Source organism: Tursiops truncatus, chromosome 1 (genome assembly GCF_011762595.2).
Source record: "Tursiops truncatus isolate mTurTru1 chromosome 1, mTurTru1.mat.Y, whole genome shotgun sequence".
Classification (NCBI taxonomy): domain Eukaryota; kingdom Metazoa; phylum Chordata; class Mammalia; order Artiodactyla; family Delphinidae; genus Tursiops; species Tursiops truncatus.
Window position 1 is genome coordinate 155,175,010 of NC_047034.1, and position 20,086 is coordinate 155,195,095.

Consider the following 20,086-nt stretch of genomic DNA (forward strand, 5'->3'; position numbering starts at 1 on the left):
GTTACCGCAAAATAATGTAAGTGACTTCATGATATCAGAGGTGGTAACTAAGCAGCAACTCCACTGGAAACCATGGCATTTAGATGATCACATATTAATGGTGGGTAATGCACTACCTCCCAACAATGCTAACTGTGCAGTTAATACAGATTATGAAAGGACAATGGTATGATTGCAATATAAGAATATATAACACTTTCCTGACACTTAAATAACTTGAGATAAATGGATGCCTATTTTCAAAGTAGGAAGAATTTTCCTTTAAATGTTTTATTACAATGACCATCTCTCTCCTGGTTACTAAATGGCAAAGAATAAAGGATTACTGGAGCAAGTAGGATGTATTCAACTATACTAACTGATTTGGGGAACTGAAAGATGTTCAGAGAACAAACTTCAATGCTTCATTCAAACCACAAGCTAAAAATTGCCTGTAACAAATAGGTAAAACCTTAAAATAAAACGACATAATTATTTCTGACAATTGAAGATCTAACATTTAGTTTAAATAGAATTTATACTATTCATTCTAATTAGAGAATATCTAATTTCTCTTTGTGTCTAAATAATAAAGAACTAAATACAGTGGAGTCACATCTTACATGAGGATTAGGTTCTAAAGTCATGAACAAGGCAAGAATTTTACGTAATCAAAATTACTGTTGAAAAATCCCTTAAATTGCAGATAAAGTACACTATGTGTGGGTTTGCACATAAAAGTGTACATGTATATAGAAAGCAACAATTATATAAACAATAAGTATATACAAAATATAAATTTTAGGAAACAATTGAAATTAATTTTTAATTTTTCTCTTTGGAAGACTATGTAGAGATGAATTTGTATTAGTAAAATATACATACGATGCAACCCACTGTATACACTTTAGCTACTAACTATAAAATAGTCAAGATCAATGGTCAACTGAATAATGTATATGAAATTACTAAGTTTCAACTCTAGAACAACACATGAAACAGGCTAGTCCCATATCCATAAATTTACAAAGGAATAAAATATTCTGCTATCATTTCAGAAAAATAAAGAAGTCATTACATTATCGATAGAATATGTTCAAAGAATGGCTCCAGTTCTGAAGTGACAATGTTTTTGGAATAAACTTATTTTTAACAGTATCATAGAAGCGTTTTCCTAACAGACACTCTTATACCTTCAGCTAGTAAGGGAAAGTATTGACAAAAAATTAGCTAGTATCAATATTAATTCCATTACTTGGTATTTCTTTCATTGACACACTACCTAAGATGTTATGGTAATGAATTTAATGTGACATTTTATAATTAGTCCATATTTTTACCGGTGATGTTACATGAACAGATTTATATCTTTAAAAATTTCAATGAAAGTTTGTTATATTCATGCATTTTATAGTTAAGTTGTTCCAAATGCTAATTAACTCACCTTTTATCTCTTTGGTGAATTTTACCCGATGAGAATCAGTCAGAGGTCTTGGCTGCTCATCAATATTATGAATGTCAAGAACTTCACACATGAACTGAATTACAGGTTGTGCTTTGTAGAAGGCAGTGGCAGAAACTAAGAAGAAAAACACAAATAGTACAAATTAATGTTTCCTTTAAAAAACTCAAAAACTTGATCTTGGGCTCCATGATAATTAACTAATACAGAGTTAAAATTACCCTTTTATGTATACCTATATACATATAAAAATATTTCCAAAGTTAAGCTGTTTCAATTTGAACTGTTTGACTGGAAGACAAGCACAACAACAGAAAAAGCCTAATATTACAGTTTTTATAATCTATCTCTTATCATGGGTAACTGAATCATTCCATTTCCTACTACATGTACAGAGCAGTGTTCTGGCTATGAAACAAGGTCTGTAAGGGGACAAAGAAGGCCAGAGCACCTTAAAGAAGAAAAGGTTAGGTATTATTTCTTAAACAAAGCTTTTTAAGCCACCCTAGACTGCTTATCTATTCTAGCGAGAGCTCTCCCTGTCTTGCACAGATTTGAGAAGACAATGGTATTAAATGTTACTAGTGCTAATCCAAGCTACAGGTAGTAATAGTAAGGTGTATCTGCCCAATTTTATCTAGCTACAGTCAGCAGTCTTCCAAGAGCCAACAAGTACGATTTCTTAATCTTGGGTTTTGGAACTAGAAGAGCTTCACCAATAGTTAGTAGACCACCATCACTCATTTCTTAAATACATACTTACTGACTGCTATTATGTGCTATAAAGGCACTGGGGATACAGTGAAAAGTAAAACCAAAACAGACAATAAGCTACATGCTATCATGTTATTTTTTTATTTAAAAACATGCCTATTGTGCTGCTCTTTCTCTTACTCTCCTTGGTTTAGGATTAAATGTCTTCCACAAAATGTCCCTCATCTCTGGAAGGATATTTATCAAGGCTTTAAGTAGTTATCTCAGGTAGTAAGGCTACTGTAGATATTTTTTATTTTCTTCTTTTTGACTTTATCTTTAAATCTTCATTTTTTAATAGTGAGCACATATTACTTTTTCCTTTATTACAGAAATAATACATGAGTGAAGTCTCATCCTAAAAAATTTAAACAATATAGATATCCACAGTAAAGACTTCTGGTCTCCAAGTATCTTTAAGAAGCAACCATTATTAGTACTTAGGTATGTATATATCCTATTCTTTTAATATGCACTTAGAGATAAAAATGCATATACAACTTTCTTTTTTAACATGAGATCAGATAATAAATGTTCTATGACTTCTTTTATTATTATTTTAAAAACTAACAATGTGTCTTAGAGATCTTTTTATTCTGCAGTTTGGGTGCATGGTAATTAAGTGAATATATATTCCCTTCCCCTCTTATTGAAAAGGAACACAAATGATAAAACATTAGACACACTGTTCTGGCCTTTGATTTCTTTTTTCTCATTATATATCTTAGAGATAGATCTATATGTACTAATATGGAACTATATCACTCTTTTTCACAGCTGCAGGATATCTCATTGCATGGACCTACTTCATGTCCCTCATGATGGAGAGTTATGTTGGTTTTGTACTTCCATCCAAATAAACTTTAGAAATACCTCCACAATTTCAAACTAACTAAAAAAAGAGAGACTGGTAAGACTGTATTAGCATTCTGGGTATCTTATTCAAATCCACAGTACTTTAAAAAAATGTATACATTACATTCTTCTATTAAAAAATGTGAGAATGTTGTCGTACATTAAAACAAGGCTGGCAGGATACATACCAGATAAGCACATATTGCTTCTGTGTTAATTAAAAAAAAAAGTGAATAAAGGAAAATAAATACATGGTAATTAACATGCTTATTTTGTCTTTCCTTTAATCCTACAGGTAAATTTTCTTCACTGGATTATTATAATACTAGCATTCACAACTAATGTGTCTTATCTCACAGAGTTGAAACTACTAAACAAACATTATTTATCCTGTTTAACATTCTATTAATTTTCCTTAGTGTTTATCCCACTGTTCTTCTAATCATTACTGTTCACCATCTTCCCCACAGCAATGTGGGCATCTGAGGTAAAAATTAAAGTTAGTGAAGGAAAGCTCTTACAAAAGATGGGATGAAATCAGTGAGTACAGTTGAATTAGGCATGAATTTCAATCAGCAAAGATCTGCCTCTCTATCCCTTGGTTAAATCCTTAACATTTTATAAACCTACATATTTATGCATTTTTTCCTTCTTTCCCTTTCACAAATCAGCTGAGTTTAACTGAAAAAGTAATATTTACATTTAATATTTTTAAAACCTATTAACAAAATATACTAAAGGAAATAAACATACACTAAAGGAAATAAACATACAATCATTTCTACAGATAATTACCCTCAAAAAAGCATTAGATAAAATTCAGCACCATAACTAAAAGTCTCACAGTACCAGGACTAGAAAGGAGCTTCCTTAATTTGATAAAAGTTATCCACCAAAAATCTATGGTAAATTCAACTTCATTTAATAGAAAGTGCTAGCTGGCACAGGAATGCAAGCTAAGAGAAGTAAAAGGTAAAAAGATTGGAAAGGGAGAAACAAAATTATTATTCTTCACAATATGACTGTCTAGAGAGAAAAGCCAATAATCTATAGATAAATTATAGAATTAGACAGTTCAGTAAGGTTGCTAGATTTAAGATCAACATATAAAAATAAAATTACATTCTTATACACTAGCACCCAACTTAAAATGTAATTTTAAAAAGATACCACTTAATATCACAACAAAAAAACCACAAGACACTTGAGATAAAATCTGAACAAAAGATGCATAAGACCTATAGAAGTAATAGGTATCTTTACTACTACAGAAAATCTAAATAAATGGAGTATATACCTTATTAGTATAAATTATTTGTAAGTTAATCTGCAAATTCAAGGCAATTTCAATCAAAATACCAATAGGATATAACCCCCTTGACCTCTGGAACTTAAGAAGCTGATACTAAAATTAACATTGAAAGAGAAATGAAACAAGAATAGCCAAGATAGTTTTTAAGAATAAGGTCTGCTCTAACATTCATCGAGATCTGTTATAATCCAATTCAAGTCAAGAGACTGTGGGGACAGACACACAGACCAGTAGAACAGACTTGGAAGCCCACCTTATACAATATACAAAAACAAATTCCTATTCAGAGAACTGAACATGAAAAGAAAAATAAACATTTAGAGGAAAATATAGAACATCTTTATGATCTTGGAGGCAAGAAAGAATTTCTTAAGATATAAAAACTATCATAAAAAAATACCATAAACAAAGCCAGAAAAAATAAAAGACAGGCTATAGATATGTGTAATACATATAACAAATGATTACTATCCAGAATATATAATAAGTTCCTATAAATCAAGATAAAACAATAAAAGTGGCAAAGGATACGACTAGGCATTTCATAGAAGAGAAAATCTAAATGTCAAAAAACAAATTTTCACTAATTATCTTATTTGTAATTAAGGAAATATATACAAAAACTATATCAAGCTATCATTTTACACCAATCAAGACTGGCCAAAAATGTTAAGACTGATAACACAAGCTGACAACAAGCCAAAGGAAGACTGAAGAATTAAAGCTCTCATAAAGACTGTAGGAATATAAACTGATATAGTCAGTTAGGAACAAATGGTAATTTATAGTAAGTTTGAAGATGAGCATAATTTTCAACTCAACAGTTTCACTCTAGGACTTCCCTGGTAGTGCAGTGGTTAAGAATCCGCCTGCCAGGGCTTCCCTAGTGGCGCAGTAGAGTCTGCCGGCCAGTGCAGGGGACACAGGTTCGAGTCCTGGTCCGGGAAGATCCCACATGCCGTGGAGCAACGAAGCCCATGGGCCATAACTACTGAGTCTGCGCTCTAGAGCCCGCGAGCCACAACTACTGAAGCCCATGTGCCTAGAGCCCGTGCTCTGCAACGAGAAGCCACTGCAATGAGAAGCCCGCACACCGCAACGAAGAGCAGCCCCTGCTCACTGCAACTAGAGAAAGCCCGCGCACATCAATGAAGACCCAACGCAGCCAAAATTAAATATAAGTAAAATAAATAAATAAATTAAATAAATTAAAAAAAAAAAAAGAATCCGCCTGCCAATGCAGGAGACACAGGTTTGAGCCCTGGTCTGGGAAGATTCCACATACCAGGGAGCAACTAAGCCTGTGTGCTACAACTACTGAGCCTGCGCTCTAGAGCCCGCGTGCCACAACTACTGAAGCCTGCGCGCCTAGAGCCCGTGCTCCGCAACAAAAGAAGCCGCCGCAATAAGAATCCCGTGCACCGCAACAAAGAGTAGCCCCCCTCGCCGCAACTAGAGAAAAGCCCGGGTGCAGCAAAGAAGAGCCAATGCAGCCATAAATGAATGAATGAATGAATGAATGAATGAATGAATGAATAACTTAATAAAAACCCAAAAAACAATTTCACTCTATTGGAGTATATACTCTGCAAAAATTCCATATCTGTGAAAGGCAACATGAATGAGAATGCTTATTGTAGCACTGTTTATAATGGTAAAAAGAATGGAAACAACTTAAACACCAGCCAAATGGATAAATTTGTACTACATGCATATAATTACAATTAATGGGCAGGTGTTACAATTCAGATAAATACAATTGAGAAGTAGAAAACTTGAGAGGAGTTTGGTAGAAAATGCGATCTTACCAACTACTTAGATTGCCATTATCTAGATATGTATAATACACAACTAAGGCAAAAAAATTTACCAAAATAGACTAGATGTCTAGAATACCAGTGGGATAGCCTTTCAATTCATGAACATAATATCTCTGAATTTATTAACGTAATTCCAGTTTCATTAAGGTTTTGTGATACTTTATAAGTCATTTATTAATAATTGATAAAAATTTTATTGCTGTTGGAAATGTATCCTTTAATCTTTCATCACTTACTAACTTATTATTTTTTAAATTTTATTTATTTGTTTTTGGCTGTGTTGGGTCTTCGTTTCTGTGCGTGGGCTTTCTCCAGTTGTGGTGAGCGGGGGCCACTCTTCATCGCGGTGCACGGGCCTCTCACTGTCGTGGCCTCTCTTGTTGCGGAGCACAAGCTCCAGATGCACAGGCTCAGTAGTTGTGGCTCACGGACCTAGTTGCTCTGTGGCATGTGGGGTCCTCCCAGACCAGGGCTTGAACCCGTGTTCCCTGCATTGGCAGGCAGATTCTCAACCACTGCGCCACCAGGGAAGCCCACTTATTTTTTTAATTAGGTTTATTTTCTTCTTTTCATGGGTAACAGTGTTAGAATAATGAGAAAAGGATAGGCTTGGAAATGAAATAGATTTTAATTCTAGATCCAGACTTGAAATTCAGAGAAATCATAATTCGTTCATTGCAAAATTAGAAAAACATCTAGTACTTATAGCATTAGGGTGAAGATTCAATATAAGGTACCTACTTGTGCCCAGAACATGGCAGGAGCTCATCAGAGCTCTTTTTCTCATCTTTGAAGAACTGTCTACTCATGTCTTTTGCTCTCTCATTTACTGAGGTTTTAATTCTAGGCAAAATCATTTTGTCAATGTAAACTAACTCCTTGAAGAGGCTGATGGGAGAATGTTCCATGAAAAAGTGATTAGGATTCTTGAATTTGCATTTTACTGTGTCAAAACTGAAAATTTTTGTTAGGACGCAGCTAAAATAACAGATGTGAAAAAAGAAAATAATAAATATTTGCCATATTTAAGATAACTAGGACTACAAGTACCAAAATGAGCCCAGGTCCAAATGATGAGTATAAAATAAAGCAGTAAATAATGTTGGATCCTGGTAAAAACATAACTACAATTATACTTTAATCTCCTGAGAGGTTATGTGCCTTAATTTTATATGTATACTTTCATTGCTCTGAAGATATAAGAACAGAAACTTATTATACAATGCCTTTTTATGGTAATAGTGAGCAATTAAGAGGTCACATTAAACATCTTGGTGTGTCTATTATTACCTAGCAAAATAATATTAACATAGTACTCAGGAGATATTGATAGATGAAAGGATTGCTTTTCTTTTTCTTTTTCTATTTTTAATATAAAATATCACATATTTACTAGAGTGTCACTAAACAAATTATAAAGTGAATATCCACATAACCAACATTCATGTCAAGAACTAAATATTGCCAGCATCCTAGAAACCTCTTCCCTATCCCTTTCCCAACCTTAACTTCCCCTCTCTCTGCTAGAGGTAACCAAAATCCTGGCTTTTATGGTAATCACTTCTTTTTCTTTATAGAATTACAACATAAGTACAGATCACTAAGGACCACAATTTAGTTTTCCTAGTTCTTGAATGTTATGTAACTGGAAACATAAAGCATGTAATCTTTTTGAGTCTTTTGCTAAACACTGTTTCTAACTAATCTATATTAATTAAATGTAACTGGTTTCTTCATTTTCATTGCTCTAACACTCTGTTGAAGAAATACACAATTTATCCACTCTGATGTTGATGGACAGGGAATTCCCTTGCAGTCCAGTGGTTAGGACTGGGAACTTTCACTGCCAGGGGCCCAGGTTCAATCCCTAGTCAGGCAACTAAGGATCCCAGGCGTAAGCTGCCCCACAGCAAAAACCAAAACCAAACAAAAAACCAAAAAAACCTGATTATTAATGTTGGTGGACAGTTTATGCTGGCACTTTCCTTTGGTTATTAGAATAAGGTTATGAATATTCTTATAGCCTTTTTTTTTTTTTTGGCTGCACCACGCAGCATGCGGGATCCTGGTTCCCTAACCAGAGATCTAACCTGTGCCCCCTGCAGTGGAAGAGTGGATTCTTAACTGCTAGACCACCAGGGAAGTGCCTAGGTGGCCTTCTTGATATACGTAAACACGTATATTTCTCTAGTAGAAAAGGCAATATCTGAGTAGAACTGCTGAGTCATTAGGGATGTGTATCTCTGACTCTCCTAGATAATGTCAAACTCTTCCAAAGTGGTTTTAACAAATAACTCTCCCACAAGCAGCATTTAAGAGTCACTGTCGTGACAAATTTTCACCATTAGTATCGTTAGACTTGAATTTTAGCCCTTCTGGTGGATGTGTAATGATATCTCAGTTCAAGAAAAAAAACAATTTGAGGTATAACTTACATACAATAAAATGCATTTCAATTGTAAAGGTCAATGATTTTGACAAACGTATATACATCTATGGTATTACCACCCCAATTAAGACAGAACCTGTCATCACCCCAGAAAGTACTTTCCTGCCCCTATGCAATCAGCTTCTGTCACATCTGCCACAGGCAAGCACTGATCTGATTCGTTTCATAATAGAATAAATGGTTCCAGAATTTCATATAAATGGAATTATACTGTATACACCACTTTGTCTAGCTTTTTTGTACATCTTACTTGAGATTTATCCATACCATTGTATAAATTAGTAGTTAGTTCTTTTTAGCTGCTGGGTAGTATTTCATTGTATAAATAAATCACAACTTGTTTCTCAATTCACTTGTTGCTGGGCATTTGGGTTGTTTCCAGTTCCTAATTATTATGAACATGTAAACATATATGCACAAATCTTTGTATGGACCTATTTTTTCATTTCTCCTGGGGAAAGACCTAAGAATAGAACTGGTAGGACACATGGCAAGAAAATGTTTAAATTTAAAAAAATCTGCCAAGGGCTTCCCTGGTGGCACAGTCGTTAAGAATCCACCTGCCAATGCAGGGGACACAGGTTCGATCCCTGGTCTGGGAAGATTCCACATGCTGCGGAACAACTAAGCCTGTGTGCCACAACTACTGAGCCTGTACTCTAGAGCCCGCGAGCCGCAGCTACTGAGCCCACGTGCCACAACTACTGAAGCCCACGCGCCTAGAGCCCGTGTTCCGCAACAAGAGGAGCCACCGCAACGAGCCCCTGCTCGCTGCAAATGGACAAAGCCCACGCACAGTAACGAAGACCCAATGCAGCCAAAGATAAATAAATATTAAAAAAAAAAAGAATCTGCCAAAATATTTTTCAAAGTGGTTGTACAATTTTATACTCCTACCATTTCTGATTGCTCCACACCCTTACCAACACTTAGTATTGCCAGTCTTTTTGATTTAGCGAATCTAGCAGGTATGAAGTGATATCTCACTGTGGTTCTTACCTGCATCTTCCAGATGACCAATGATGTTTAGCATCTTCTCAAGTGCTTACTGGCCATTCCCATAATCTTTTGTGAAGTGTCTGATTTTGACCACTTTTTAAAATTGTCTGAGTTGTGCAAGTTTCTCATATATTCTGGACACAAATCTTTTGTTTAGGATATGTTATGCAAATATTTTCTCCCAGCAGTAGCTTGTCTTTTCATCTTCTTAACAGTGTTCTTAAGAGAATGTGTTCATTTAGATGAGGTTTCCAACATATTAAGAAATCTTTGTATATTCCAAGGACATGAATATTTTTCCTCTTTTCTTACAAATTTCTCAGTTTTAATGGTTTTTTTTTTTTGTACAAATACTCAGCTGTTCTAGCATCGTTTATTGAGAAGACTATTCTTTCCCCATTGAATGTTGGCCCCTTTGTCAAATATCAATCAACCACGTAAGTGGGTCTATTTCTAGCTATTTCTAGCTATTCTAATCACTTCTTAGCCTTTTGGCTAAGATCAAGTGTAGTATCTATAGCTATCATGTAAACTGATTTGTATGTCCATCTTTAACCCCAATATCACAGCTCTGATTACTGTAGCTTTATAGCATGTCTTCAAATCAGGGATTATGAATCCTCCAACTCTGTTCCTCTTCAAAATGGTTTTAGCTATTCTAGGTTCTCTGCATTTCCACATAAATCTTAGAATCAGCTTGTCAATTTATATTATAAAAAAAAAAACAAAAAGAAAGCCTGGTGAGATTCTGGGATTGTGTTGAGTCTACAGATCAATTTGGGGATAATGGACATCCTAAGAATTTGAGGCTTCTGGGCCAAGAACATTGTATCTCTGTTTATTTATATCTTCCTATCTTTGTCAGGAATGCTTTGTAGCTTTCAGTGTAGAGGGCTTGTACATCTCTTTTAAAATCTATTCCTAAATATTATTATTTTTTTGCGGTACACGGGCCTCTCACTGTTGTGGCCCCTCCCGTTGCGGAGCACAGGCTCCGGACGCGCAGGCTCAGCGGCCATGGCTCACGGGCCTAGCCGCTCCGCGGCACGTGGGATCCTCCCGGACCGGGGCACGAACCCATGTCCCCTGCATCGGCAGGTGGACTCCCAACCACTGCGCCACCAGGGAAGCCCTACATTTTTTGATATTATGAATGGTACATGTGTTTTTCACTTTTCTAATTGTTGAATGCTGGGTATTATTTATTATACTGCTAGTATTTTCTTTTTGTATATGCAACTAGTGTCTTGTAATCTTGCTAAATTCATCTATTAATTCTAGTAGGATTTGGTTTTTTTTGGTAGATTTCTTAGGATTTTTTACGTAAACAATTATGTCTTCTGCAAACTGAGATAGTTGTATTACTTCCTCTACAATATTATGCCTTTATTTTTCTTGGACCACCAGCACAATGTTAGAAGTAGTGAGAGCAAGTATTCTTGCCTTCTTCTTAATCTTATGGCAAAATCATTCACACTTTTTATCATTTAGTATGATGATGCCTGTATGTTTTTCTAGATGCTTTGATCAGGTTGAATAAGTTTCCTTTTACTGCTAGTCTGTTACAAATTTTTATCACGAAAATGTTAAAATGTGTCAAATGATTTCTTCTGTCTGTTGAGAGGATTACATTGTTTTTGTCAGGTGTCAGATTCCAGGGTATACTAGCCTCATAAAATTGAGTTGTAAAGCCTTTCTTCTTCTTCTGTTTTCTGAAAGAATTTGTGAAAGATTGGTATTATTTTTCCTTGAATGTTAGATAAAATTCAGCAGCGAAATGATTTGGGACTGGAGTTTTCTTTGTTAGAAAGAATTATGGATTTAATTTCCTTAATAGATACAAGGCTATTCCAATTTTCTTTGAGCCAATTTTTGTAAAGTTGTGTTTCATTTATCAGATTAATTGGTATAAATTTGTTCCTAACATTCCCTTATTAATCTTTCAGTTCTGAAGGATCTTTAGTGATAACCCCTTCTTTCATTCCTGACACTAGTAATCAGTTTTATTTTTTTATTTTTCTTGATTAGCCTTGTTAGGAGTTTAAAATTTTTATTAGCTTTTTAAAAGGAATTAACTTTTAGTTTCATTCACTTTCTATATTGTTTGTTTTTCTATTAATTTTTGCTCTGATCTTTATTATTTCTTACCTTCTACTTACTTTGGGTTTAATTTGTTCTTATTCTAGCTTAAGATAGAAAGTGTGTGTGCTAGCCTGCCTCCAAAGACGGTCCCTAATAATAAGTCTTGCCTCATGGGATTTCCACGTTTGTGTCTCTCCTACACTGAATATAACTGGTTTATATAACTAATAAGACATTACAAAACTGGCAGAATATAGTTTTCAATGCTAGGCCTTAATGTCATTACAGCTTTTGCCTTGCTCTATCATGGATTACTTGCTCCAGAGGAAGCCAGCCACAATATCATGACAACACTTAACCAGCCCTGTTGAGAGGTCCAGATGGCAAGAAACTAGGCCTCTAGCGCAAACTTGTTACTGAGTTTTACAGATGTAAAACAAGACTTAACCATCCATTTAAACATTCATCAAGTACCTACCATATCAGGGACTCTTTTGTGGGTTGGAATTTAAAGATGACTCAGACAAAGCCTCTGCCTTTTAAGAACAGATCCTGGGTTAGGATGGCAGAGGAACCACAAGCAGCTCATTTCATTCTTTCCTCAAACTCCACTATAGCCATGGTAAGGAATTAAAAGAAAGAAAGAAAGAAAGAAAAAAGACATAAACCTAGAAGGAAGGGAGAACAGAAAACAGAAAATGCACCAACATTTTAGAAGATGAAAAGCGAGTAGACAAGTTGTAACTGACATAGCAGATAGAATCCTCAGAAGGCGTGAGAAATGGCAGTGCTAGGTACCTCTGAAACCGGTGATAAAAGGATGGGGGTAGTGCAGAAAAATGAAGAGGAAAGCTGTTTGAGAAGCAGGTAGAATCCTAGATCCCTTGTTCAGCTCCATTCACATTGCGGAACAACTGCCTCGTCTTTATCCTGGCATAAACTGTAGGTGTATTCTCTGGAAAAAGTAAAAGACTTTTGGAGGGAGGATGTCAGGCACAATTAAGGGCACAGGACTGTACCCAAAACAAGGAATTAAGTAACTATAAATATTAAATGCTGAATGCAGACATTCCCCAAGCCAGAATCCCCAACTTGGCTTCCAGATCGCAGGTAATGAAGACTATTACCCTTCAAGCAGGAGGTTTGGAGGGCTCATCTTTGGGTAATTTGACCAGGTAAGACATAAGGATAAACTAACATTATAGGTTCCCCAACATCAGCCCAATCAAATCACCCTATGATAAAGCTCAAAGTAAACAGGCTCCACTGACGAATTCAAAGCATCTAGTCAGTGTTTTAGAGTCCCAATGCATCATGAATAAATAATCAAGGATACTATATGCTTGAAGGAAGCTTCCAAAATGGAGGATAATGATCAAAACAAACAAACAAACAAAAAAAGAATTTGGAAGAAGCATAAGCATGTGTAAGAAAAATAATGCCCCAAAATAAATGATCTACAGTGAGCTTAGAGAAGATACTACCATATATGAAACAAGAATAGTATGCTACTATAAAATAACATTCAGGAAATAAAAAAGAACGAATAGAAATTTTAAAAAGCGAAGGGGGTTAGAAAATGAAGGTAAGTAAATTTTCCAGAAAGTAATACAAGGGAAACAAAACCTCACTAAAGCTATTTAAAAAGTGGAGCACCACTTTCAAATTTATGAAGGAAAATTATTTCCAACATAGAAACCTAGCTGAACTTTCATTTAGGTTTGTTGATACATTTTCCAATGTGTAAGGCATCAAAAAATTTTGCCTCCTGTGTACGCTTTTCTCATAAAACTTCTAAAAAAGGGGGGAGGGGTAGGAAGGGATACAGATAGTGAAGTTTGATCCCAAGAGGACAGCTGTGCACCAAATATGAACATACTCTATCAGACTGAAGCAGTATGGGTCAAGAAACAGATTTGATTAGACTGTCACTGAAATTCCTGATGCCATTATACTCTTTTTCTAATGTGAGGATAGACTAGACAAGCCTGATACAGGTATCTTTACTTGGCTGAGCTTGACCAGTGCTGATAAAGTTCCTGCCCTGTTGCCTGACCCTTTCACCCTAAAGAAATATTCTGCTTTGATCTACTTCTGAGGACTAATTTGAATACTGTAAAAATCAAATTATTTCTTAACCTTAGGGATCTTATACCTGAACTGAAGACAAACATATGAAGCAAGCAACACTAATATTGTGATTAATAAATTACTTATTAGAAATCTGTTTTCCTTGCAAAGGAAGCATATTCAGTGAGAACTTTTGACTCTTAAGCAGCATAAATTATAATTACCAAATTCTACAACCATTTATATATTATGACTACTTTCTTCTAGTAGCAAAATAGTGAATGTTTTATAAAAAGCTACTTTTTACTGAAAAGCACAAAGAAGTAAATAAAGTATATAAAAATAAAAAACATTTCTCAACTCAGATGTCCTGGGTCTGAGATTTGTCTGCCAGGAATCTTGCCTCTTAAAGGATGCAGTAAAGAGCTGTGAATATTAAGGGCATAATCTCTGGAATCAGAAAAACTGACCTCTATCATTTAAATATAATAACTATTGTGCCTCAAATATAGTTATATCTAAATATACCTTTAATAGGTTATATTACATATATCAATACATTAATAAAAATATAAAATACAAACTATGTGACATTTCGAGAGAGAAAGTCACTTTAGAGAAAGTTTAGATTTTGTCTCTAAACTTCAGTTGGGGGTATCACTTAACTCATACAACTGTGATGACGTTCATAGGAGATACAGTTGTCTTTTGGTTCCTTGGGGAGATTGGTTCCAGGACTCCCTTTGGATATCAAAAGTCGGTGGATGCTCAAGTCCCTTATAAAAAAATGACATAATACAGTCGGCCCTCAGTATACATGGTACCCAGGTAACAAGGGCTGACTGTAATTAATGTAAAATGTTTAGCATTCTCCCTGTGGTAAACAAAAATATCTTCAGGGACATACAACTAATAAGTACCAGATTCACTCTTTTTTGGCTGTGTTGCATGGCTTGTGAGATCTTAGTTCCCTGACCAGGGACTGAACCTGCGCCCTCGGCAGTCGAAGTGCGGAATCCTAATCACTGGACCACCAGGGAATTCCCGAGATTCACTCTGATGCTCTTAAAATGCATAATTACAAAAATTAAATGCAAGTTGCAAATGAGTTAGGCCTAAAGGCAGGCCAACCTAAAAAAATATTCTGCATTTCATTGACTCTAAAATGCCAATTATGGTAAGGTACATCAGTATTGTGTGTATCCTAAAAGAGAAATTTGCCAATTCAACTGTGACAAACGATCTACTGCAAGACATCTCCTGATTTCAGAGATAATGAAATGTGAAAAAAAGTTTTTTGTGTGTCTAAGATTGGTAAAATTCATTAAAGTTACATAGTTGAGAGTTAGGATATTAAACACCATGAAAACAATCATTTTGAAGACAAGATTAAGTCACACAATTAGAATTAAATTGCTTGCTTTCTTAAAGTACTATTCCATGCTTATCTCCACCACAAATTTCACCTAGCTCCCACCTGTCACTTCCTCAGAGAAAAGTTCCTTGAACACGGAGACTAGAATGGATCCCTTTGTTACGCAGTCCCACTGCACTTAGTACTTCCTCGTAGTACTCATTATATTGCTCAATACTAATCTTCTCTGGTTGATTTCAAGTTCAATAAAGACTATTTTGTTCAGTGCAATATACCAAGTGGAAGGGTTGCAAAATCAAAACCACACAAACAAGAAAGGAAATATAAGCAAGTAAGGTGGTCAGTGTAATATTTTCCCTCATTATTTTTCACAGCAGCATTATATATTATTGACAATTTAAAAATAAACTCATTTAAGTGCCTTCTTAGCACAGTAGGCAGCACATCAGTCTCATAAGAATAAACCCGTTTAAAATTTTAGGCTTTGGGACTTCCCTGGTGGCACAGTGGTTAAGAATCCACCTGCCAATGCAGGGGACACGGGTTTGAGCCCTGGTCGAGGAAGATCCCACATGCCGCAGAGCAACTAAGCCCGTGAGCCACAACTACTGAGCCTGAGCTCTAGAGTCCACGAGCTGCAACTACTGAAGCTCACACGCCACAACTACTGAAGCTCACACACCACAACTACTGAAGCCCACGCATCTAGAGCCTGTGCTCCCAACAAGAGAAGCCACCACAAGGAGAAGTCCGTGCACTGCAACGAAGAGCAGCCCCCGCTCGCCCCAACTAGAGAAAGCTCGTGCACAGCAACGAAGACCCAATGCAGCCAAAAATAAATAAATAAATAAATAAAAGAAAATAAAATTTTAGGTTTTATTTCATTTCATTAAGATAACACAGATCTTTTTGTTTCTTTGCTTCACAGTGGCACCTGAAATTATCTACACACTTTGTTCACACAAATAAACATACTGTCACATGTTTCCTGAAACATGTAGCCTTATAGGTCTATCTCTTCTCCCTATCCCAACCAACCTATTTCATTCCTCTTTCTTCTTTCCTTCCTTCTTCCTAAAGGGAACCACTATACTGAAACTGGTGTGTATTTGTCCCATCTATGTTTTTATGGTTTGTTTTTTTGTTAACATCTTTATTGGAGTAAAATTGCTTTACAATGGTGTGTTAGTTTCTGCTTTATAACAAAATGAACCAGCTATACGTATACATATACACCCATATCTCCTCCCTCTTGCGTCTCCCTCCCACCCTCCCTATACCACCCCTCTAGGCGGTCACAAAGCACCGCCATCTATGTTTCAATACTTTTACTGCATTTGTATGTATCCAGTATATATTTAAAAAAAAAAATTCACATAAGTAGTAACATAACCTTTTGCTATTTGATCATCCCCCCAACATTGTTTTCAATAATAATCCATGTTGATATATGTAGACCTGGTTCATTCATTTAACTGTTACATAGTATACCACAATAGAACAATTTATGTACTCATTCCAATGTTTACTTATTCTGTTATTGACAGGAATCAGGCTGTTTCCAATTTTCTGCTATTACAAATAATGTCTCAGTTTTTGCAAGATACCTCTATGGTATATTAAGGGTTTTAAGACATGTTCAATATCATCTTTACTGGATATTGAAAACGGCCTCCAAAGTAGTTGTATCAAATCATACGCCTATAAGCAGTGCATGATAGTTCCTTATACTTTATCCTCATCAACATTTGATATAAGACTTAAATTTTTATAAATCTGATAGGTGTGAAATGGTACTGATTTCACTTGCATTTTCCTGATTACTAATGAATTTGAGAATCTGATTTTCTATTGGCCATTTGTGTTTCCTCTTTTGTGAATTACCTTTTTTTTTTTTAACTGATTGCCTTATATCCCATAAAGCTCTTGGTTATATATGCTTTAATATTCTTCTAGCATTTTAACTTTGTTTATGGTGTATTTATAACAAATAAGTTTTAAATTTTGACAGAGCCAAGCTTACCAGTATTTTCTATTATGATTTATACATTTTACATTTTGTTCAGTGTTAGAGATATTCTCTTACTTTTTCTCTGAATGAATCTTATCTTATTTTTTATTTTGGCCACACCACATGGCATATGGGATCTTAGTTCCCCGACCCGGGATGGAACCTGCACACCCTGCACTGGAAGCGTGCAGTCTTAACCACTGGACCGCCAGCGAAGTCCCTGACAGAATTTTAAAGTTTTGCTTTACAAATTTTAGATTACAATCCACCTAGAAATAAATTTGGGATATGATGTGAGATGGGTCTAATTATTTTTTTCATATAGTTAACAACAGCATAAACACCATTTATTAAACATTTTACTCTTTCCTCAGTGATTTGAAATGCCAACTTAATATCAACAAAGTTTCCACACACACACACACACACACAGAGAGCTTATTTCTAGGCTTTATATTCTGCTTCATTAATCTGTCTGTCCCTGCAGTTTAAAAAGTGTGCTAAAATTGTTACAGTTTCAACATAAGGAGGGCAATTCCTCCCCCTTTACTCTTCTTTAAAATTATATTGATTTTTCATCGTCACTTATTTTTTCCATATAAATCTTAATATTGACTTATCAAGTTTCACTATATACCCAATTGAGATTTTACTTAAAATTGCATTTACAGATTAATTTTGGGAGAATTGACATCTTATCAAACAGAGTCTTCTCAATAAGCCTAATATATTTCTTTCATTCAGATCTTCACTTATATCTTTCAATAAAGTTTTATATTTTAGAGACCTCTCAGAAATCTTTTATTCCTGTGTATCCCCTTTTCAACCCAAACTCTCAATGTCATCACATTTTCTAAAGCTCAGTTAAGACATCATTTACTTCTACAAATATTTTTCTAACTTTCCAGGCTCAATTAGATACTCCTCCTCCATGTTCTTGGTTTTATTTATTCATTCCTTGCTTAATATGACCGAGAGTTGTGCCAGGCATGGAGGTAGACTGGTGAATAAGATGGACAGTCCCTAGCTTCATGGAGCTTTCATTCTAACAGGAGACAAAGAATAATAAACACTTATAATTCAAGGTGACACATGGTATTACAGGGGAAGTATACTGTACTATGGGAATACATAAGAGAAATACCTAACTCAGACTTGGGGGAATGGCTGGATGGGGGGCAAGAAGGGTGTCAAATACTGCTTCTCAAGGAAGTAACATGTAGACTGAAACCTGTAAGAAGAACAGAAGTTAGCAAACACAATAGTGACTAAATATCATAGTACTGACATCCTTGTCTTACTCTTGATTTTACTGGAAAAGCTCCGCTGCTTAACTGTAAAATCTACTCTCTGAATATGTTTCCTCCCTTGGCTTCCTTGACACCATTTCTTGGCTCTCATACTGCCTGTGATAATCATTAATTGCTCACTGGTTCCTCTTCCTTAAATGCTAGTATTCTCCATGGCTCTATCCTTTTCATTCCTGTTTTCAATCTAAATACTATTTCTAAAGTTTTTCCATTTTCAGAGTTTCAAATATGGATTTATATACTAAGGAGTCCCAAAACTTTTACTTTTAGCTCACACCACTACAGATTTTCACATCTGCATTTCCAACTACATACTAGATGACTCTGTCCATATGTTCCATAGAATCCTCAAGCTTTAGACATATTTACATTTGACATATTTATACATGGTATATACTGCCAGCTAACCAGCAACAGCAGACCTACCTCCCATATTCAGTATTATCATTCATACCTGGTATGAATGAGTCACTATTCTGAATGTATGTTGGTGAGTATGCCCTTCTTGAAAGCTAGTTTATAAAAGCCAGCACAGTTAGCTAGCACAGTCACTGAAGGTTTGGGAATATGAAGGTTGTTTCAAAGACTGAATAATCATAGAATTCTGTAGGCCAGGTATGGGGTTTTGTTTTTTTATTTTTAATATGTCAATTCGGCTAGGCTACTACTTGTCAGTTATTCAATCAAACACTAATCTAGGTATTGCTGTGAAGATATTTTATAGATGTAATTAAAGGGATATTATCCTGGATAATCTGAGTTGGCCTCATTTAGTCAGTTGAAAGGCCTTAAAAACGGGGCTGAGGTATCCCCAAGAGAGAGAAGAAATTCCACCTATGGACAGCAGCTACAGTCCATACCCATGTGTTCTAGCCTGCCCTTCCTGATAGCCTACCCTAAGGATTTCAGACTTGACTAGCTAGCCCCTACAACTGTGTAAGCCCAATCGCTCTCTCTCTCTATGTGTCTCCTACTGGTTCTGCTTCTCTGGTTGAACCTAATACACTAAGATTGTAGCTTTACTTCCAAAAACCATTTCCTTCAAAAACCTAGTAAACCTTCTGGTCTCTTCATTTCCAATCAGTTCCATGTACCAGTAACTATACCCAAAGTTTTTTTCTGGACATGGTTTTTAAACCTATTTTTTCAACTTAATCTTTGTAATATGTTCCTTCCTCTCCATCCCACATTAGACCATCACCATCTCTTACCTGAACTAGTGATTGAAAAAGCCTCCTAACTGGCTTCTCAGATTAGTTTTTTTCTCCTCTATCTATTCTCCACACTGCTGCCAGAGGTCTCTTTCTGGAAAACAAATATGATCATGTCACTATCCTTCTTGAAAACTTTTGAAGTCTTCCTACCTACAGGATAGAGGTAAATTTGTTTTCTATTTCATTATTTTCTGTTTTTAACTCTTATTTCCTTCTATTTTTCTTTGCATTTAATTATGTTATTTTTCTAACTTATTAAGATGAATGTATAGGTAATTGATGCTTTTCTTCTTTTCTAATAGGCATTTAAGGTTTTAAATTCTCTCTAAGCATTGCTTTAGCTAATCATACCAATTCTGATATGTACTATTTTCAATACTCTTCAGTTCAAAATA

General features: G+C 35.3%; 1 protein-coding gene and 1 pseudogene across 8 annotated transcripts in view; one reads left to right on the forward strand and one right to left on the reverse strand.

Moving 5' to 3' along the window:
* AGO3 (argonaute RISC catalytic component 3) overlaps positions 1–20,086 on the reverse strand; it is a 127,978-nt gene that overhangs the window by 56,640 nt on the left and 51,252 nt on the right. For 5 of the 8 annotated variants that reach the window (XM_019938126.3, XM_073792013.1, XM_073792012.1 and 2 more), the window contains one exon: positions 1,424–1,558. In XM_019938126.3, the coding sequence (XP_019793685.1) occupies positions 1,424–1,558 (135 nt within the window). Of the gene's footprint in view, positions 1–1,423; positions 1,559–18,316; positions 18,399–19,688; positions 19,783–20,086 lie in introns of all 8 variants that reach the window. The other 3 variants (XM_033838019.2, XM_033838026.2, XM_073792022.1) reach the window with 3 other exon arrangements.
* On the forward strand, positions 10,105–10,183 carry LOC117310008 (U2 spliceosomal RNA; annotated as a pseudogene).